At 42.6% G+C, this 21,582-nt stretch overlaps 3 protein-coding genes across 5 annotated transcripts in view; 2 read left to right on the forward strand and 1 right to left on the reverse strand.

The window, feature by feature from the left end:
* adam12a (ADAM metallopeptidase domain 12a) overlaps positions 1 to 11,905 on the forward strand; it is a 65,373-nt gene extending 53,468 nt beyond the window's left edge. For 2 of the 3 annotated variants that reach the window (XM_029528275.1, XM_029528277.1), the window contains 11 exons: positions 1,287 to 1,376; positions 1,477 to 1,672; positions 1,766 to 1,874; positions 2,507 to 2,705; positions 3,838 to 3,915; positions 5,280 to 5,388; positions 5,628 to 5,763; positions 6,005 to 6,119; positions 7,258 to 7,518; positions 9,578 to 9,753; positions 9,851 to 11,904. In XM_029528275.1, the coding sequence (XP_029384135.1) occupies positions 1,287 to 1,376; positions 1,477 to 1,672; positions 1,766 to 1,874; positions 2,507 to 2,705; positions 3,838 to 3,915; positions 5,280 to 5,388; positions 5,628 to 5,763; positions 6,005 to 6,119; positions 7,258 to 7,518; positions 9,578 to 9,753; positions 9,851 to 9,920 (1,539 nt within the window). In that variant the 3' untranslated portion in view covers positions 9,921 to 11,904. Of the gene's footprint in view, positions 1 to 1,286; positions 1,377 to 1,476; positions 1,673 to 1,765; positions 1,875 to 2,506; positions 2,706 to 3,837; positions 3,916 to 5,279; positions 5,389 to 5,627; positions 5,764 to 6,004; positions 6,120 to 7,257; positions 7,519 to 9,577; positions 9,754 to 9,850 lie in introns of all 3 variants that reach the window. The other variant, XM_029528276.1, reaches the window with a different exon arrangement.
* A 1,233-nt stretch (positions 11,906 to 13,138) lies between these two features.
* dhx32a (DEAH (Asp-Glu-Ala-His) box polypeptide 32a) lies at positions 13,139 to 17,942 on the forward strand. Its single transcript, XM_029528113.1, has 11 exons — positions 13,139 to 13,399; positions 14,084 to 14,277; positions 14,389 to 14,761; positions 14,857 to 15,096; positions 15,178 to 15,271; positions 15,459 to 15,608; positions 16,128 to 16,319; positions 16,507 to 16,647; positions 17,075 to 17,265; positions 17,357 to 17,547; positions 17,744 to 17,942. Exons 1-11 carry the CDS (start codon positions 13,139 to 13,141, stop codon positions 17,940 to 17,942), a joined length of 2,226 nt encoding a protein of 741 aa, XP_029383973.1.
* A 605-nt stretch (positions 17,943 to 18,547) lies between these two features.
* Positions 18,548 to 21,571, reverse strand: bccip (BRCA2 and CDKN1A interacting protein). Its single transcript, XM_029527795.1, has 7 exons — positions 21,410 to 21,571; positions 21,042 to 21,116; positions 20,825 to 20,905; positions 20,660 to 20,746; positions 20,371 to 20,558; positions 19,540 to 19,708; positions 18,548 to 19,295 (listed from the first exon to the last, which is right to left on the reverse strand). The coding sequence occupies exons 1-7, from the start codon at positions 21,548 to 21,550 to the stop codon at positions 19,125 to 19,127; spliced, it is 912 nt and encodes a 303-aa protein (XP_029383655.1). The 5' UTR covers positions 21,551 to 21,571; the 3' UTR covers positions 18,548 to 19,124.
* Positions 21,572 to 21,582: the final 11 nt, after the last annotated feature.

A 21,582-nucleotide genomic window follows, 5' to 3' on the forward strand; every position in this document is an offset into this window, starting at 1 on the left:
GACCATGATGGCAAAGAGAGAAAGAGCTGAGCCTCGGGGGCCCCCCTCCACCCCGCCCGTATGTGAGATCATACATGCACGTCGTACATGCCTGAGTTTCAATTGAGAGCTAGCTTCCAACTGTATCAGCAGGCAGAGAGCTGCTGATTGGTGCAGGGTATGGCTCATGATAAAGGCTAATATGAAGCAGATGGGCCTCCATGGTGAGAGGAAAAATGTTACAGAGATGGTGCATGTTCTGTTTGTCTCTCCATCTCTACTGCAAAAAGTAAATGCCCCAATATCTTGATTTTTTTTTTTTTTTTTTTTTTTTTTAATCACCGTCCAAAATAAACAATCCAAACCATTCGTCCGCCTTACAGTTTTGATTATTAAACCGGTTCGATTTTTTTCTCTGTGAGAGATGCAATCTGTGTTTTGGTTCACAATAACAAAAAGTGGGTTTGAAAGGATGGTTGAATGGTTGTCGGACGATTATTCCAAGCAACTATAGGTAAAACAAACTCTGCTTCAAATTAATGTTTTTCTTTTTCTTTTTGATTTTGTTTAACAGCCCAGCATTCACAGCAACAATAACAACGTGTAAAGTAAATGGGGCCTTAGCAAATTGTTGCAAAAGCATTAAGAAAAATGTTACTTGAGAGTAGGAAATCGGGCGAGCATTATTTCAAGATACCCATCGCCACTCAGTTCTCAGCAGTGGCAGATGCTGCCCTCTTTAGTCTTACTCGCTGACGATGTAGGGGTGTATCTGTGTCCATGCAGCGTGCTGGTGATGCTCCTCACTTTAAGTCAAGCATGTTATATGTCGTGCTGCTTTTGAGTGTGAAATCCGACACTTAGCCAAATCAAAATTCAGTCTGGTTCCAGGAAAATGTAAAAGCTATCTCTCTGGTTTGATACGGTGTGATGTGGTGCCTCGACTCTTGTATCCCTTCATAACAATCTTTTGTGTACCCCACATAGGTTACCCCCCCCCCATTCTCATCTCATTTTACTATTTCCTCCAACATCCTGTTTGTAGTTCCAGGAGTTGAATGAGCATGTCAGATGGAAGCATTGTGTTTTGTTTTTTTTTTTTCCTTTTGTAGAGAACTAAAAACTGCTGTTTCCTTTCCACTGCCAGGTTTTTGAGTCCTGCTAGAGTTGCCTTCACTCTGATAGCAATGTCTGAACATTTGCTTTGGGGTGGAAATATGATCTGAATATGTGTTGAGTTAAATTTTCTTTGCTTTGCATTGCCTCTCTCTGCCTGTCTCTTTCCCACCATTTGTTTTCATCTGAAGGAATGTATGAATCCTTGCTGCAATGCTACCACCTGCACTCTGAAGGGGGATGCTGTCTGCGCACATGGACAGTGCTGCCAGGACTGTCAGGTAGGAATTATCCTGGCCAGCCAGCATTTTGAGATAAAGGTGTTTTCTGTATGTTTATTAACGCCTCTCTCTGGCCTTTGCTTTGCGGTGTCGAGCGCAGCTGAAGCCAGCAGGCACGCCATGTCGTGAAAGCAGTAACTCTTGTGATCTGCCTGAGTTCTGCACTGGCACCAGCCCTCACTGCCCATCTAACGTCTACCTCCATGACGGCCACAACTGCCACAACGTGGATGGTTACTGCTATAACGGCATCTGCCAGACTCACGAGCAGCAATGTATCACACTGTGGGGCCAAGGTACGTGGAGGGGCCCCCTTTGCATCAGATACTGTGTTTGCACGGTGCAGTAATGGCAGACAGCTTTTCAATGTGCTTTATTATGCGTCCTAGGGGCCAAGCCAGCGCCGGGAATCTGTTTTGAAAGGGTCAACTCAGCTGGAGACCCTTATGGCAACTGTGGCAAGGACTCTAAAGGCTCCTTTGCCAAATGTGAAGCACAGTGAGTTGTTGCCATAGAAACTATGAGTGCATTTAATGTCATGCATGTTTGTCATCTGATTCCAGTGAAGGGCAGGCTCTAATGTATAATATATGTAATATGTGATTGAAACTGAGATCTGTGTGATTGAATTTAATGCTGCAACAATCTGCTGATGTGTTAATGAATTGTTTCATAATTGAAAAGCAAAAGCATACATTGGCTCCAGCTTTTGAAATGCAAGAATTTGCTGTGTTATTCAATTTTATATAAGTGTGAAACTCATATCTCTTTAAGTAATGATTGTTGCATGGATGCCTTCTGTTGAGCTTGGAAACTCAGGACAGGATTTCTGACATTTTACAGAACAAGCTGTTAATCAAAAACTATAAATGGCACAATAAAGAATGTAAATGATCATTAGTTGCAGCTCAAGTTGTGGGATACTGAGTCACTTGGTGAAATGTGGCAAGTTATAAAATCAGGTTGTTGTGTGAAAGCAGCACAAACAAGCTCCCCGTTCTGCAGCTTCTCTAATTGGCCAGAAAAAGAGAAGAGCAGAAATAATTGTATATGTACACGTTTGGGGAAAGCTGTGACATGCTGTTCAATTATCACATTGTTATTCTGCCTGTTGTTCATTCTGTTTACAGAGATGCTAAATGTGGCAAAATCCAGTGTCAAGGAGGAGCTAACCGCCCAGTAATTGGCACCAACGCTGTTTCCATAGAGACAAACATACCCCTACAGGAAGGGGGAAGGATACTGTGCAGAGGCACGCACGTCTACTTGGGCGATGACATGCCCGATCCCGGCCTGGTCCTGACAGGAACCAAGTGTGGGGACGAGATGGTGAGAGCTGGAGCCTGAGACGGTTACCTTCAGCCTTTAACACGTGCAGCTCACGGCTCAGCCGCAGCTGACGCGACAGGAACTAGTATATTCCATTCCTGGGTTGATGCATCAATTCTATTTTGCAATTTTATCTGTTGTTTTGTAGATTTTACACGAGAAAGTGCACGGTCAGCTAAAGATCTATCTATCTTAAAATGTCAGCAGTATATAGATGATTAAAATGTGTCTTTATCTTTTAAAAAGCAGCATGTCACTCAAGAAATCAAAGAATCAATCCTACAATTAATAGCCAAGCCAAGACTTCACCTGAGCGGCACAGTTACAAATGAAGAGGAAAATAATTTTAATAAATAAGTCATTCAAAGACAAGCAAGAGCATTAACAAAGCAAGAATGAAGCTTATTCTATGTGATTCTTTAATTTATAATACCTCTATTTATATTCAGAATGCAGGAGTGTCATTTATAACTTAGCTGCTCTTGTTGGAGTAATAGATTCAGCTAACTGGTGATGTGACTGTGTATTGTGCGTGCACATTATTAACATGGTGCCCAGAAGCTGGAAAAAAGAGTGGAAAAAGTGATGTGCAGTGATAGGACATGACTAAAATGTTTCAGGGCGTGTCCTCCTGTCATTTTGGACTTGCACAGCTTCAGACGCTGAATTGACTTGCCATTATTTAGTCTATTTGGCATCTTTCAAGTGGCCATCAATTCAGTCATTTGTCACTTCAGTGATCCAGTTATTCCATTTAGTCTCATTTACTTCTCTGTGAGCCTCCACTCCTAAAAAGCATCCGGTCTCCACCCTGGTCTGTCAAGTGCTCTGGCATCACTCTGTGCCCACTGCTGCCAAACTCATCTTCACATGCAGCCTAGATGTATTTGGGTGTGGTGCCTGTAAGGAGCTACATAATGGCATTTATAAAATCACAAATCCCGCTGCTAACATAACTATGTTCTGTGCTGTTTCAAAGCTGAGCTGGTTTGTCAGTGGAAAATTAAAAGAAATGGCAACATGGATCAACTGTTCTTTTCTCTTGAAAGATTGAAGTATTGGGAATATTATTGAAAAACTCTTTGAACTCTTTGAACGCTCAAACTTTAAATTTTTAATGTCTCTGCTTCAGATGTGTCTGAACCGTCAGTGCCAGAACGTCAGTGTTTTTGGTGTGTATGAGTGCTCGGCCAAATGCAGCGATCGAGGGGTGAGTCCAACACCTTTCATCCTGTTGTGAAGAACGAATGTGACAGGAATCAATCTCAAAGTAGTTCCACACACACAGTTTAGCCGATCACGCTCATTTTAGCTTTAACATGTTCAAAACGCGCGGTGTACGGCGAGGAGAGAGCGCTTACAGTGCCATGCAATCAATCACTCTGGATGCTGAAAAGTTCAATCAATTCGACATAATGGCTTCATTTATGTCCAGTTATTCAATCAATTGGAAATAAGGGCTTCTTTTGAGTTCAGCATTAAGCATCATTCATGATTGAATGCAGGCAGTCACCCAGTTAAAATCGGGAGGCCGTACTTTATTTGGCCAAAAGCTGGGAGCACTGCTGTTGAGTGCGTCTTAAATGCCAACCATCAAAGGTCTATGGGTGGTCCCGTCTGAGGTGAAATATGTACTCTGAGGATCACTGGTAGGTCGGAACGCTGTGAAAGCAACTGATAGAGGATTTTCTTTTTTTTTTTTCTTTTTTTTTTTCCTGTCATCGGAGCCAACTCCAATTATATTACATGCTAATATTTGATTTGACTCGTCCCATTTAAGTCATAAAACTCTAAAAGGCGTTTTACTCTGAGAAATAAAAGGATGCTGCTCCTCTAGGAGACAGGGCACCCCTGCACGCACAGATTAGCTCAAGATGTTGCCTTGGAAAGAGGCCCCCACCTGCTTCACATTACCCTGCTGGGGAATCCTCTTAGATTTTACCATTCCCGCACTCATGTAGGACAGGAAGACAAGAAAGGGAGAGATATTAAAATGTGGTGGAAGGCAAAGCGTCTGCTGTGATTTTAATACCAGACATCACTGTGTTTAGCCTGGCATTGATAGCTGGCGCTTGACTCAGACTCTCCTGTTGCATGCTTGAGAAACTGCATCATTAGTGTTTGTTCATGCAGTGTCTAGTGCTGGGGGGGCGGGAGGGGGGGGCAGACAGAAAATGAATTCACAATGACATTGATAATCAATTAATTCTTATTCTCAAGCAATAAATATTCCTGCTTTATTGGAGCTTCTCAATTTAGGCTGCTGGAAGAAGCAAATTTTATGTGGTGATTATTTGAGTAATTGGAAAATAATCAGGAGCTTAATTGAAAGTGATGATAATCCATCAGTGATTAAAAACAATAATTAATTGAAGTCTCAGTTAAGTCACTGAAGTATGCATCCACTTTCACAAACATGGTTGTGTCAACTATTGAGTGTTTTTACTCCAGCGTGATTAAAGCTGTGTGTTGAGGGAGAGGAGTGTTTGGCAAATGTAGCGTTAAAAAAAGCTGATGATTTTATTCCAGGCTCCTCTAATGGGTTATTATATATACACTATAAATGCATTACAGGTGTGCAACAACAACAAAAACTGTCACTGTGAGGCTCACTGGGCGCCTCCCTTCTGTGACAAAGCAGGTTTTGGAGGGAGTGTGGACAGTGGACCCGTCAGATTAGCAGGTAAGTCCAGTACATTAAATGGTTGATTTATTGGATCATGTCATTTCATAGTTTCTGGGTGTTTCAGCAATAATGCATCACTGACTGACTCACTGAAAACATTTGTTTTCCCCCGCTGAGAACCAGTTTCAATTAAGTTTGCAAAGACAACGACAACAGTTGACAGACCATTCAGGTTCGGTTATGGAGGGCCGCTGTCTCTGAGACGTCCCGATCTTTGTGTGTGTCTTTCTGAACAGACAATGGGAATCTGACAGTGGGCATCCTGGTGGCTCTGCTCACCGTCCTGGGAGCCGCTCTGATCATCTGCATCAAGAGGAAAACCATACTGGGACTGCTCGTCACCAGTAAAAAGAACCCAGTGGAGAAGCTACGGTGATTTTCCACAACTTCACGATCAAATTGTCGTTTAAATCTAAATGCCCTTTTTAATGTAGTGTTTGTGAATGATAAAAGTCTGTGCTGTGTGGGAACTGCTTTACAACTGGTCACACTGTGAAGTCAATTACTGTGTCTAATTAGTTTTACTTTTATAATTTGCAATACATTACACTTGTAACCGATGTATGATTAACTTGTATAATTAGCGATGAATAATTTCTTCTTTGTGTTCCAGATCAGTAAGCACTACAATTAGCGGACCGTCTCCTTCTAACCAGCCTCCACCGGTGAGCACAATGTCTCCATCAAGACCGGCCCCACCCCTGCCACAGAGCGCCACCATCTTCAAGGTCACCAGATCTCACTTCTTTGCTCAGCAGGCTTATTTCAGACACACAGAGATAGGCTGCAGACAGGCGAAGAATTTTGTGAAATAAGTGAGTCAGACAAACAGCAAATATTCTTGCTGGAATGTCACAGCTGTTTCGATAGCACAAATCATTCTCGGCAGGATTGACACGCTGTTTTCAAACAAATGGCAGCTCATTCAAATCTAATTAAATCATCCCTCTCTATGTGGACATGTGGAGGAGACAGTAATAATGGAGTCAGTGGTGAGCAGCGTGTTCACGACACTTGAATACGTTTCTTGTCATTAAAACAGCTGCCTGTTGAGAGAAGCTGCTATCTGCATGTTTCCCACGTGAGCAAGGTTGATGCGGCCGTTTACTCAAGATATAAAGTCATTCTGTCACTGAGTTGCCTTTCCAAGATGGAAAGGCATTTTTTTCTGTAATGGCTTGCGTGCCTTCATCGGTGCATGCTTTAACTACTCCATTGCTGCCCTGACATGCTTTGTAATGCGAAGAGACCCAGGATGAGTTTAGGGGAGCAGAAATCACAGGTCGTCTGTCTGCATTGACGTTTGGGCTGCAGGGTGGCACACGAGCGCAGCAAGCTGTTGTGCATTATCACGACATTGGTGTTTTCAGTTAGTGGCATGTGGTTTGCATTTGGGGTCAACAGCAAGAAGAGAAAGGATGTAAGGGCTGTTTGATGTGAGCACAGTGCAGGTGAGGTCATTTTCCTAGTTGTCGGGAGCTGTGTAAAACCGATGCTGACTGCATGTGTGCATGCCGTTTTATGTGCTACATTGTGTGCACATCTGGCCAGGTCTAAATACCAGGCAGACTCAAATTTTGGCTTCGTCCTCTGTCTGATCTGTCTCAATGGGAGTGTGTGTGGGCTCCTTTGCCGTGTACACCTTTGTACGAGGCCAAGCGGCGGTTTATGGCACAGTTTTGGTCTTCCTTTGAAAGGTTATTTTGAGCAGACTTGGCATTGTAATAGTGAGCAACTGCTGTTGAGGGGCATTTGCTTTTTATACATGTGAAGGAGCGGCAGAGGTTAACGTGACTGTTTCTGATAGGAAACAGACAGTTTCTCCTCTGACTGACTCCTCTGGTGCTGTCTGTCTTCTCTCCGCAGCCTCCTCATCGGGGGCCGGAGGCGGCGCTCCCACCAGCGCCCTGCCCCTCCCACAGCCTGCGCAGGCTGCCCCAATGTCCTCCAGTTCACCTCAGCCACCCTGTCCCCCTGTCCCTCACCGTGTCGCTGTCCCCTGGACCTGGGCAGCTGAGACCTCTGGTACCTCCACCTCACCGAGCCCCTCCACCTCATATCCACGTCGCAGCCAGGGGGGCATCGTTTCGCAGTGCGTCACGCCATAACTCCTGCAGGATGGTCATGGTGAGTGCAGTCCCAGCTCTCTGGCATTGGAAACATTTTATTTGATGGTGTTACTGTTATTCCTCCACTGGGTCTGGGGAGCTTTTACTCGCTACTACAGCCTGTAATATCTAACCAGGGAAATGATTTTGTTCATTGCAGTTTTTAGATGGGTGTTGTGATGCCGACTGCTTTCATGGTTCTTTTGTGTCCTATAAAAGTATATGCATATTGACAGTTATGCACAGTCTCATAAAAATAAGGAGGTTAACCTAGGAGCTAGCATCATCCAAGCGAGACTTCAATTCTACAATACCAACCACCACATAAATAATGAAAATGGAGCCAGGCTTGCAGAGGGAGGGGAAGACAGAGAAGATGAAATGGCAACTTCAGTGAGCAAGAGCGTCCAAATTGCACAGGGTGGTAAACTTGCTGCCACTGGTATTCCATGGCATTAGTTATGGCATTGCAGACTGTCAGAGTTGAGGGGAAGAGAAAGCCAGAGGTTTCTGGTGTTAAATCCCTCTCCCTCAGTGATTCTCAAAGACTCTTATTTGCCTTTAATCCGGTTTGACTTATACCCTGTAGGCAAGAGAAACAGTGAGAGGCAAAGGGAGAGACGAGCAAAAAGGCAGGAGGTAAAAATGGACAAAGGTAGGCTGGCAATAAGTGAAAGAGCTGATCAACAAAGGAATGACATTATGTTGAAATAAAAGTGTAATATTGAGCGGCTTCATTCGAATGTGTTTTGAGCTTTTATTAAACATTTATATTATGGCTGAGTCGGTATCTGCAGTCCTCGGGCAGCTTGATTAAAAGTCCCATATTTTAGAAAGCCTTTCTTTATTGTCAAAAACCTTCTCCAAGTCTTTCTCAATCAAAAAAAGGTTTTGGGTTCTATATATACAGATATATATTGTAAAAGTGCGCACACAATTGATTTTCCAAGACTGAGCCTTGAAATGATAATAAAACACCAGAAACATGTAAATTGTGGGACCTTTAACAAATAAAAATTTTGACAGTAACATTATGAACCATAAAGAAAATTACAGCATAAATAAAAATGCATTCTGTAGATGTGTGCTCTCTGTTATGCTGGAGAATACACAGTATAGCTCCCAGAGCCATTTAAACAAGCACCACTCAGTTTCACAAAGCTTCGTGGCTTTAATGCACCTGTACAACAGGTAAGGTGCAGCAGCTCTTGGCAGTGTTTTGATTTCAATAAGTCGACTTTCCCTCTCAGCTGCTCCTATTTAATGTCAGAGTGTGAAATTGAAAAGGGATTCCTGGTGGCAGAAGACTTCACTGGCAGTATCTTTAGCAGCTGTTTGGCAGCTCTGAGATGTTGACAAAGCCCCCTCCAAACACACAAAGGAAGAAAGCTCTCTGCTGGGGGTGTGGAAGTATTTTCCACATGAATCACTTCACCTGAGAGAGCCAGCAGGTTTTCAGACAGGCTTGGATTTGCGAGATATGGGTTCAGTTTTTTTGAAGTGGAAACTGTAGCAGAATTTTCTGTCCATTAATCACCTTATCAGACACACTCTGTTCATTTGTCTGCATTTCACTTCTCTGCCGTTTGGTATTCTTCCGATATTTTTGGATGGAACTCAAACCGACACTTCTGCATGACTGCAAAAGCGGTACTTAAACACTACAGCACAGCTTGTCATGATACTTCCCCTCATGGATGAAACAAAGGCATAAAGTTAGCGTTTGACTTTGGTTTGCTGTTTAGAATTTGTCGACCCAGTCCAGAGGGCGAGCAGTGTCTGTGTGGCTTCTCCTGCTCTGTAATGTTTGAGGAGGCTCCTCGTGAACCAAGAAGAAGAAGAGGAGGAAATGAATGGGGAACAGATGGAGACGAGGCAGTGGGTCTTTATCATGGCCTCAGTCTTCTTAGGAAGATTAAAACCACATGACTGCTACTCTCATAACAAGCTGCAAGGGCAGTGCTGCCCCTCATGCATGGGAGACGAGGACACGGCCGGCAGGCCCGAGCGACAGCTGTCTGACTGTGCCACCTGCTGGACACTCTCATCATTATTTTTATGTTTCTGTCCTTTCTCAGGAATCGGAGAAGCCCAGTCCCCCTCAAAAGCCCCTTCCTGCCGATCCAAGGAGCTCTCGCCTGGTTAGAAGTCCTTCTGCAGCGCACGCTCACAATATAAGCCCCTCTGCTGTTTGTGGACCCGCGCCAATACTCGGGGTACCTCGACCTTCGCGCCCTGTCCCACACCCCAACAGGTGAGTTCCAACATTGGCCACAATTTTTCAAAAAACACATACGTCTGAACCAGGGATAATGTTTTACATATTTCAGCCGCTTTTCTCCCTCTTTTAGACCCAGCCCCAAGCATCCTCCAACACTACCAAAGCCTTGCATAATTGCCAACATCAAATACAGCAGCTGAGACTTTGGCCGAAAGGGACATTGTTGTGATAAGACACTAAAGAAATTGCACTATGAAAGCTCTGAAAACCTTAAAATGATGGTGGCTTCTCTAAGTTTTGAATCAAGAGAACTGCCGTGTCCCTTTTGGTGCTCTGTCTCTGAATGGTGCTACGAGTCTGAGCTCAGGTACATGTAAAGTATTTATATTCTGTATTTATTGCCACACAGTGCACTGTGCCAGACACTTTGACTACATGGTAGCAAATTAAAACTTTGAATTTGTTGTTTGTATCAATTTCACGTTTTATTTTTTGTTTTTTGTTTTTGTTTTGTTTTGTTTTTTTTTTTTCATATCAACTGAGGACTTTCAGAAAAAAAAAAAAAAAAAAAAAAAAACAATCCGTGAAATTGTGATTGCAGAAATGTTTTTGTGAAACATGTTTTAATGAAGGGAAGCTTTTACGTGTTAGTTTTGATCTGAATACAACAGAGTTATGAGACGAGTTATTGTGCAATGACAGATGAGAACAAAGAAAACTTCAGAGAACACGTCTCGTTCATTTGCAACTCTGGATTTGTTTCCTAGAGGATAAATGCTCTCTGCAGCAGCTTTGAGCCAGACTGAAAAGGCTTGAAACAATCACTGAAAAATAACACTCATGGTATTACTACATCAGCTCTGCGATGTGACTGTCAACATAATGAAACAAACGAAAACCCCGCGTGGGGAATTTTAGGGGCTGAAAAAGCAGATGAAACGCAGGCCTGTTTCTTCTTCATTTATATTACAGAAAGGTAACAAGTTGGATTGTGAAATGTCACTGGTTTGCCATTTCTGTTGCATTAACAAGATCCAAGAAGCTCACTCAAGGGAACTGGGTATGAACTGAACATGGATCTCAAATGAGCCAAGATCAAGGAAGCGTTCATCCCGCAGAGAGAATAAAGTTCTCTCTGAAGTACTGCTCAGCTAAAGGTCATGTATGTTGAATATTTCCCTCTGTCTCAAAGCCGTGGCCATACAGGTGTCACGGGGGCACCTGCTTGCGAACAGGCACCGTCTGGCAACAGTGCATGTGTGCATTTTAAGTCTCCTTTCTCTGCGACAGGAAAGGGCAGATTCACTCGACAAAGACGCATTTGTAGATCTTTCTGTGACTGAAATTCAGTGGAGTGGCTCCCCGGTGAACGCCGAGCCTCAGAACATCCAGAATCATCCAGTGCAGTCATTCATTTTCTATTTTTTGTACCTTTTTACTTTGGCTATTGAGATTAGTTTTTTAAAGCCAATCTACACGCTAGATACAAACTCCTGCATAAATCAGACATGGTAACGGAACAGCATTCTTTTTTCTTACAGATGTCATGTTTTGCTGGATTGCAATGCAGCATATTAAACATTCACACAGAGAAACATTTACTTTAAGCACAGCTCTTGACAGATATGTAGGCTGAAAACTGAAAGCAACTGAACTTTGGACTTTTGTTACTTTTGATACTGTTGTATTTTTTAATATGCACTAATTTTACTCTCATTGCTTTGTTTACTTTGCTCCCCCCCCCAGTGCCATACATTGATGTACTAACTGACAGTATTTGAATCAAAGCACCCGAGTATACGTTATTGTCCGCAGGTTCCTTGTGTGTTGTTTTACAGGTGAGCACATTTACATGCTGAATGCTTTTTTTTTTTTTTCTACTATGACTGTTTGATACATCATATGTTAAAAAAAAAAAAAAAAAAAAATGCTTTAATTGTCAGTGTCTGGTCATGCTATTTTGAACACAGCAGTATTAGTAAAAACTGTTTTTCAATCAATTTTTTTTTTCTGGCCAGTGCTCTTTTTGTACTCAGCATGCATGTTTTCATGACTAGATAAATTATGAAAAATAAACTGTAATTATTTCTCTTCTAAAAGTCCTTCTGAATGTTAGAACACAAAAGCGGGCCACATGCACACAAAGAAATTGCAGTTTCACACCAGCAACCCTACTTTGTACGCATTCAAAGGCACATTTAATATTTAACAGTTTTCAAAACCACAATAGATTTGAAACTTACAAAACCTTTCTGTCTTTTATGCTTGAGCTAAAATGCAACCAAAGATTGAATAAAGAGCAGTGTAGCGAGCGTAATTTCATTTTCTTTGGGGATGGAAAAAAAACTTGCTCAATCAATACAGGTGTTGGATTGTGTGTTCTTGGGATGTTCAACAAAATTAGAACAATAAATAAATAAATAAATCTCACTAATGCCAGTGAGAAATTGAAGGAGCTCCATGCAATAAGAAGAACACACACTGTCACAGAAAAGAGGCTCCTGAAATCAGCCTCAGCCAACACAGCTCCAATTACAGGCCAGTTTTTATTTATTTATCAAAAAAAAAAGGAGGATGCCAAAGCCAAAATGTGTTTAGTGCTATAGATGTGGACTGTTCTTCATTGCTACTGAAATCGTTAACTGGAAAGACAAATGGTGAGCTGAGGTATAAAAGATGTGGAAGTGGACTGAATAATGACTAAACAGCCCACCCTGGCGGAGAGTCAGCAGCCTGCTAAAAGTGAATTGGTGAGTCTAATAAAAAAAACTTACTTTAGAAGGTAAACTTTTCTTGCTGAATGAATTAAATGAAGCCATTTTTTTTCTTTTTTTCTCAATGGAGAATAATTGAGAAAACAAACATACTTTTTAAATGATGACATCATCTCATTAATTGGGGTTTGGGGTTCTTTAAAAAAATTAGCTTCCATATGCTATTTATTGCATTCTGCTGGCTGCTGTTCATGTTAACCTGCATTGACTGAGGAATTACTAAAACCGCGTCCTTCTGTAAAAATCTGCGGTGTTTCTGGGAGTTTGGCGTTGAAGTGTGCGCGGTCTGAGCGTCCTCACGACTTCAGCCGTGACCATTTGGATGATAACATCCAGCAGATTACAGCGGGCTCAGTGGTGAATGTGAAGCCCGGAGCAAATGAAAACACGTGTTAGGCCACGCTGAGGGGGGGGAAATTACGCACCGGTGCGCACCGAGTCTGCCAACCTCACAGCGGACAACTGCAAACTGAACAGCTTAATGCAAATAGTTTTACCAATTAGGGAGCCGAACAGAGACATCGATGCTCGTAGCCTGTTTGTTTTTTATTTTGTTTTTTTAATCATCCTGTGTAATCTGGATGGGTCAGTAGTTGGAGTGGATTCGTGCGCGTTTATCCAGATTAACGCATTTTACATGTGTCATGTCGGAGGGAAATAATCCACCCGAGCCAGACATCTACCTCGGAAGTGATGAGTTTCCTAGAGAAGACGGGCCGGGCTTTGGAGATGGCCTGGAGTTAAATCAGTTCGATGGTTTGCCCTTTTCCTCGCGTTACTACAAACTGCTTAAAGAGAGGAAGAGTCTGTCGGTGTGGAAAGTCAGGAGAGAGTTTGAGGATGCTCTGGCGAACAACCAGCTGGTTGTTGTGTGCGGGACAGCAAAGACTGGGAGGAGTACTCAGGTAAGATTGTATGGTCAGTAATAATAATAATAATAATAATAATGAACAAAATTTAGGAGCACCAGAGAGAAATACTTCTAATCAACCTCTCTAAGTGTAAATATTTGCTCCCTAAACTTCCAATTATACAAGCATAATCCAGCTCATGTCACTTTCAAAGTCCAATCTTAATTTGATTTATTTGATGGCCACCCTTTTAATTTTTTTTTTTCTTTATTACCTGTGATTTAAAAAAAACCCAACTTTATAGGGTTAGTATGATGTGTGTGTGTGTGTGTGGACAGGGTGAACAGGCTTCCCAGCTCAGCAGATGCTGTTGCACCACTGTGTTGCTGTCCAAGTCCAGTCTGCCTGCCTGCCTGCCTGCCAGACAGTCAGCCACAGAGGCTCCAGCAGGGGTGTTAGGGGACCTCCTGCAGCTAAGCCCTGATCCGCTGGAGCCGCCACATGCTGCCAAAGCAATTTTGCATTATGAGCGATAATGCCATTGGATATCTCCTGTCAGTGTTTGTTTTGCCGTGTGCTTAAACAAAAGCTGTTTCCACAGTCCTGGAAGGAGGCCCTCCACTGAAACCACAAGCTGACGTGAATAAAAGATGTTCTGGTTTATGAGGAGTTTGTACTCTGTTGAGACTCGCCGTCAAGTGTGGAAGATGAACATTAGGTGTTTATTGGCTGTTTCAGATCCCTCAGTGGTGCGCAGAGTTCTGCCTGTCGGCCCGGTACCAGCACGGCATGGTTGTGTGCACACAGACCAACAAGCAGCAGGTTGTGAATCTGGCCTTGCGTGTGGCTGATGAAATGGATGTCAACATAGGACATGAAGTGGGTTACATCATCCCTCTGGAGACTTGCTGCTCTGCTGACACTGTTCTGAGGTTTGTTTAGAGCTCTGCCAGCAGCAGCACGCTTGAATGACACTTTAATATCATCGACAAACCGTCTCTGTCACTCTTAATTTTTTCTTCGCCTCTGCTTCTGTTACTCAGATATTGCACTGATGATATGCTGCTGAGAGAGATGATGTCAGACCCTTTCCTCGAGCACTATGGGGCCATTATCATTGACCAGGCCCATGAGAGGACAGTCAGCACAGACATACTTCTGGGTCTCCTGAAGGACATCCTGCTGCAGAGGCCTGAGCTCAGGGTGGTGGTTCTCACCGTCTCCTCCATGACTGATAAGCTGCTGGGCCACTATGGCAGCATCCCTCTCATCAGTGTAGAGACCTCGTGTCCGGCTGAAGTTGTTCACAGCAACAGCGCTAACAAAGACTACTTCTACTCTGCACTGAGACTGGTGCTGGAGATCCATCGAACCAAAGAGGATGGAGACATTGTTGTGTTTTTTGCCTCAGCTGAGGTAGGTTGTATTTTGGTTTATTATTCGTGAATCCCAGAGGTGAAGGTGATTTAACAAATCCGCTCCCCTACTTTTACTTGCAATTGCTTCTACAGGAGGTCCTCTGCGCCCAAAGCATCCTGCAGAGAGAGGGCACCAGGTTGGGAGGGGACTTGGGTGAGATGGTGCCTGTGGTCCTCCATGCTGGCCAAGGAGGGCTACTGCCTTTCCTGACAAAGCAATCGGGCTCCAAGATGTCCAGGAGAGTTTTCCTCTCGACTCAACAGGGGGAGGATATGTGGTGGGCAGCAGAGTCCGTCAACTTTGTCATCGACACGGGAGTCCAGAAAAAAATGGTACGAAATTGTAAATCCCGCCTGCCTAAATGAATATTCAGCAGGTATTAATTAATTAATATTTTTTGTCTTCTATTGTAGGTGTACAATCCAAGAGTAAGAGCAAACTCAGAGATACTCCAACCCATAAGTCAATATCAAGCAGATTTACGCAAGCAGCTGTCTGGGCCTTCAGGTATGTCTCATAGTATGCTAGCTGGATATTAGTTGTTAATGTTAATATCAACCTAGATATTAGAAAATACCTAGAAAACATTGTGGAGTCTTGCCCAAGACTGTGCTGACAGAAGAAGTCAGAATTAGTTTCATTTCATACCAAAATGTTTTTAGTCTGACCAGGTCATGTTCGATTTCTTTCCCAGGTAAATGTTTCTGCCTGTATCCGGTGCAGAACCAGCTTCTGGCAGAGAACTCCCCGCAGATTCTGGAGTCCAACATTACACCAACGGTCCTTTTGTTGAAAAGGATGGAGATAGCTGGACTCGGACAATGTGATTTCATCGACAGACCAGGTGAATTATCCTCCCAGAGAACATTGGACAAATTACTAGCGGAACATGATTCATGACTGCAAGGAATTTTTTATGTTGGGCTCACTGGTTCCCACAGCTTTTCTGTTTCCAGAGGAGAGTTTTTGGCTGAAGGAAGTGCAGACAAATTTGCTCTGTGTAGCTGTTTAGGTCCAGTCAGCCATGATTTAGCTGAGCTGACAAGGCCCTGCTGCTAACCATTGTCTGAGCTCTGACTGACTCCACCATGAACAGAACAGGCTAAAAGAGGCCAGCTCATTAATGATTACACAACACGTCTCATTAAGGCAGTGCCATGCAAGTACAATGAAGTGAAAGCAAGAGCCAAACATACTGTAATATTTCTAAGTTCTTGTAGAATTTGGCATAAAATCATGTCCTAATGTGGCCACAGCATTATATTACATAAGCTTTCTGAGGGAAACGGTATATGTTATAGATAAATTATATTAGTGACGGAATAAATGTGGAATTTTAAATGATTGGTTTTCATTTTGCCAGATCCAGAAGGCCTCATGCAAGCTTTAGAGGAGCTGGACTACCTTGCCGCTTTGGATGATGATGGCAACTTGTCTGAGATCGGCATCATTATGTCTGAAATACCTCTGGAGCCTCAGATGGCCAAAGCTCTGCTAGCGTCCTGCGAGTTTGACTGTGTGAATGAGATGCTGACGATCGCAGCGATGCTGTCGGGTACGTATGCGCTTTGAGTTTAGAAAGAAAGATTTTTCTATTGAGAGAAAATCTTTTGTTTGGTCACAGATTCACCATCTGCAGATGTTCAGAGTTGCATTTTCTTTCAGACACTGGACCAGATGGCCTAGAGTGGCTTGGCTTGTGATACTGACCTCGTTGTTTTGTTTTTTTTGGGTCTTTTTAGCGCCAAGCTGCTTCCTGAAGCCACCTGCCGGCATGACCCATGAGGCCATTCATTGTCACAGAAAGTTTCAGCACCCGGAAGGAGACCACTTCACCCTAATAAATATCTACAATGCCTTCAAACAAAACCAGAGAGAACAATGTGAGAACCGGACTTAAGCATGCTGTAATGTAACATCACGCGCAGGCCCCGAGTCATCCGTACAGTTCTGATACCAAATCTGTTATTGCTTTGCTAATGCAGAGCACAACATAGAGCCTGGTATCATCCTACAAAGGCATTTATTTACCGAGGTCAAAGGTTACACTGAAGCACTTTCACTTTGAAAAGAATCAACAATAGATGAACCACAGTAACATAAGAGCAAATAAGGGAGGGGTTTAAAAATAAAAAGTTTTCTGCCAGAAGAGATCGTATGTCCAACATGTATACAGTAAAGGGCTGCACTTTCATTAAAAAAAATCATTTTTAGTGAAAGTGGTTTAATTCTACTAGATCGTTATTGACCTCATCCCAGCTGAATATTGGTTTGAATGTGGTTTGACTGACATCATTCTTTTTCCCTCAGATTTCAGTGTTGAAAAGTGGTGCCAGGACTATTTCTTAGATCATTCTGCACTGAAGACAGCTGAGGCCATTAGATCAGAGCTGACCGACACTTTGAACAGAATAGAGCTGCCCATCTCCGACCCGTCCTTTGGAACCAAGACGAACACCCTCAACATTAAAAGAGCTCTACTTGCTGGGTTCTTTATGCAGGTGCATGGAAACTAAATGTCAGTGTTGCTGGATCTGCCTCCGCTGATTTCTTCTGTCTTCATGTTTATAATGCATTTCCCCTTTTTTGCAGATCGCTCGAGATGTGGACGGATCAGGAAACTACTTCATTTTGACACACAAGCACATGACGCATATCCACCCTCTCTCCAGCTACGGGGCTCAGTCACAGAAGCTTGGACTGCCAGAGTGGGTTGTTTTCCACGAGTACACTCTGTCAGAGAACAACTGCATGAGAACAGTGTCCGAAATATCCCCTCAAGTGTAAGTCAATCCCTTTTATAAAACCAGCACCTTATGCAGAATAAGCAGATTAGATCTGAGTTCTTATGGCTTTGGTGTTTGTGGACCACACCGTCGAGACAGTTTGACTATTCTTGTTACTGAACTGAGCAATTGGTGCTTTTCTATTTAATCGTTAAAGTCTTTTAAGTGAAGTAATTCAATTTATCATTTTCAGGTTCATTCAAATGGCACCGCTGTACTACTTCTACAATCTGCCCTCTAGTGAAAGCAAAGACATACTACAAGATATGTTGGGCTCAAACGGATCTGGAAAATTTAAAGATGAGAAACAAAAAGCAGCAGTGGCTGGCAGTGATAGCAGTGGCGGCTGTGTAGTGATGCCACAAACCTACGACAGATGTGTGATCCAATGATCTTAAGTCATAAATGTGAAAATCTGGGCTCTGTTACGTTTAACAGCCAAATGCATGAATGCTTGTAAATTATTTATAATCAGTCCAAACTGTAATTTCGATTTCATTTTTCAAAAGCTGTTTTGGTTATCTAATGCACTCCATCAGATACAGAACTGAGTTGAAATTTTGTAGTAAACAAATCATGGAGACCTTTATCAGCTGCTGTCTAAAATGTGTAACTTTTTGATTCTAACCATACAAGTTTGTTTTGTTTTTTTTTTTTTTTACTCCACCAACGCAGCCCATCTGGAATCACCAGTTATCCCGACAGCTGCTTAGATTTTGACGTTAATGAGCAGCAGAGGTTCTGCAGATGTCTGTTCTTGTGCTTTCGAGAGAAACAGCCCTGTCACAACTCTGTTACAAATTGAGAAAACTCAGAAATGGTCTTGTACTTTGATGCACGTACAAGCTGCCGATAAGTCATTTATCAGCTGCCTCCCTTCCCTTGTTCTTTATGCAAGGCTGTCCTATTTTGGCGGGTGGAGTTGAATTTTTCAGACTGAAAACTATGGATGAGTTGATGTGTTTCCAGGTTAAGAAAGCAAATGATTGTCAAGCCATGCAGATATAACATTTATTAATCTGTGTGTGAAGAAGAGCTACAGAAACGCTTCATCAAAAAACCATTTGTAGGAAAAAGAAAATGGGACTTAATGCAGTCAAACGGATAAAATTGGCAAAAAGTCAACTGTAGGTTGTCATGAAGTGTGGAACCACTCTCCCTTTAAAGAAATGGACTGAGGTAATTCAACTTAATGATAGGTGACATATCCCTTCCTCCTCCGTCTGTTGAAACTAGCCTCAACTCACCCATATCAATTGTCATTACCACTTATGTTTGTCATCTTTGATTATCATAGTTTATAAACTAAAGCCTTTGTATAAAAAGATTTGTACATTATAATAGTTGAATACTTCAGTATCAGCAGGGTATGGGATGACTTCTTTCTGCATCATTTCTTATATGGATTTATAAAAAAAAAAATCTTAAATGATAAAAACCGTCTGTCGGGTTCACATTACTGTAGCTGGTAGTACCAAAACATTTCTTTTACAGGCTCTTAAGAGAGTAGTGAACCATTTCCATGACCTTGAAGGTCCCCAGAGTGTACACAAGTGTCTGTTTATTGGGGAGGTTCACACAGTTAGATATTCTTTGAGTTTGTCCATGATGGCAGGCATTCTGTCAGCAGGTATCAGCATCACTGTCCTGAAAGGCTTCATGGGTACGTCGTCGAACGACCACCTTCCGCTCAAACAGGAGTCTGCCTCCTCTTGGACTGAGTAGTGGAACTTCATGATGGCTTGCTGTAAGGAGGATGCAGACAGAGCTTAAAACTCAAAGTATATTTATACGTGAAGTTTTTTTCTTTGAGGTATGGATATATTAAAAATGTATAAGAGGGTAAATACGTTTGAGACTTGTAGAAGAGCAAACGTAAAAGATCTTTAGGTTAATTTGCATTTAAAGGCCTACATGTATCTTCCAAACACAGTATGTAAGTAATCCTTGCATATTAGTCGCAGGCTGTTTATATTTAATTGACTTTACCTCATAGAAGAATTCCTCTTCTGCATTGACAAACGTGTATTCCTCTTTGGGAGCGCCTCCTCTGAGTGGGATGCTCTTGTTTGCCTCTTTGCAGGTCTTGCTGATCATCAGACAATAGTGACACTTCCCACTGGGCTTATTTGTCCTCTGTGCTTCGGCTATTTCTTCTCTGGAGGACAAAATAACACAATTTAATTGATAGCACACTCCCCCTTGGTGCAAAAGGACTGAAAAGCACTGTTTTAACTATCAGAATCAACCACTCTAAAGTTTTTTTTTTTTTTAATCAAAGCACCGAAGGTCAAGTGTCTATTTTAACAAAAGAGCTTTGACTATAAATCTCAGTTCGTACAAAGAGGTCAAAACAATTTAATTTCCGCAATGCAAAAGGTTCACCCACAGTGACATATCAAGGATGCAATAACATGATTAAATGTGTGAACTGTTTTGCCTCTACGTGGCATTGTCTCTATTTTAAAATGCCACGCTGACCGCTGTCCTATTACCAAAATGAAAAAAAGAAAATTAAGTTTGGATAGCATCACCACAGTTAAAAATGTCCACTGAATGCAAGTTCCATGCATAAATTAGAATTCATTTGGTTGAGAAGGCTCTACGTGCATTCTAAAGACATTCAGCTATAACAGAGTGCAAACGAGTACAAATTATCGTCAAAGATGCAAAATATATAGTGTATGAGACAGTTACAGGACAATGTATATTTCACATCCTGTAAGCTATGCTCATTCTTTCTACGGATACTTTATTTACATTCGAAAAACTTTCAAGGTGGCTTGAATTGTTTTCAAGATGATTCTCAGTGGAACTCACTGGAGCTGTTTGTGCAGTGGAAGGGCAATCTGTGGAGGTACGTTAATGAAGCGCTCACTCAGCAGCAGCCCCACTGGCTTGCTGGTGTCACTGAGGATGTGCTCCAGCTGCTCTGTCACACTTTGGGTGGAGTTCTTCTCACACTGGTCCACAAGCATCTCCTTCACCTCCTCCACACACTGAACACCCTGCCAGCAGCATCACACACACAGTCAACTTGAAATAAACGGTCACAGACCATGAGAGCCATTCAATCTCCCGAAGTGTGTGCCTGTGTTTTTTTTTTTACCTTTCTCTCTGATAGGTTGAGCATAGTAATGAAGCCGAACACTTCATCTGGGTCTTCGTCATCACTGTCCTCTGGCACTTCAGCTTGCTGGAACAAAGTACAGGTGCAGAGATTAGGACTCAATCTGCAGAAATGTCGCCTGTAAATCCAGGATGAGCAACTCACCCTGATGACACTTCCGACGTGATTCTGTTGAATGATGATGTCTGTCATCTCTGATGTATTTACATGGGCCTTCAAGAAAAGCTGTAACAGAGGGGAACTCAGTGACGCCATGCTTCACATATCAACCTCATTATTTTTCATGTAATCAGTCAGCAGTGAAATGCATAAAATCTTGCAGACAGAGGTTAATAGTAGGTTTAGTTATTGCAAACCAAACCTGTTGCAGCAGTTTCTTGATGCCATTGAAGTCTCTGTCTAAAATGGTGTGGGCTTCAAAGTCCACAATGACCTCCTATTTAAAAAAACAAAACCAAAACAAAGCAGAGGACAGTTAACAAGTCCCTGATATACACAATGGAAGGATTGTGTATATCAACCATACGGCATGTTTTGGACCGGCACTGCAGAGTTGCTTTTGGAGAGTTATGTTATTGCAAGATACACTTCGTTACATTATCACTGTTGATTTCACATGTTTATAATTTCAACCGTGCCGAGCAGTGACTGCTGCTCGTGTCGACAGCTGGCCCAACTTGCTAATTAGCCGGCTAGCAAGGCCAAACATCGGTTATTTTATTCCTTCACCTCGTTGATCTCTTCCTCCGACGCTTCGCTGTCCTCCTCCCCGGAATCGTCACCCTCTTCTGGATTTTCATCGGAGCTGTTTTCACTCTCCTCCGGATTTTCTCCCAAACCTACCGCTCGCCTCTTAGCCGACGAAGCCATGCTGCAAACGGGCAACACGCGTTTCAGCTGAG

The sequence above is a fragment of the Echeneis naucrates genome, chromosome 19 (assembly GCF_900963305.1).
Source record: "Echeneis naucrates chromosome 19, fEcheNa1.1, whole genome shotgun sequence".
NCBI lineage: Eukaryota > Metazoa > Chordata > Actinopteri > Carangiformes > Echeneidae > Echeneis > Echeneis naucrates.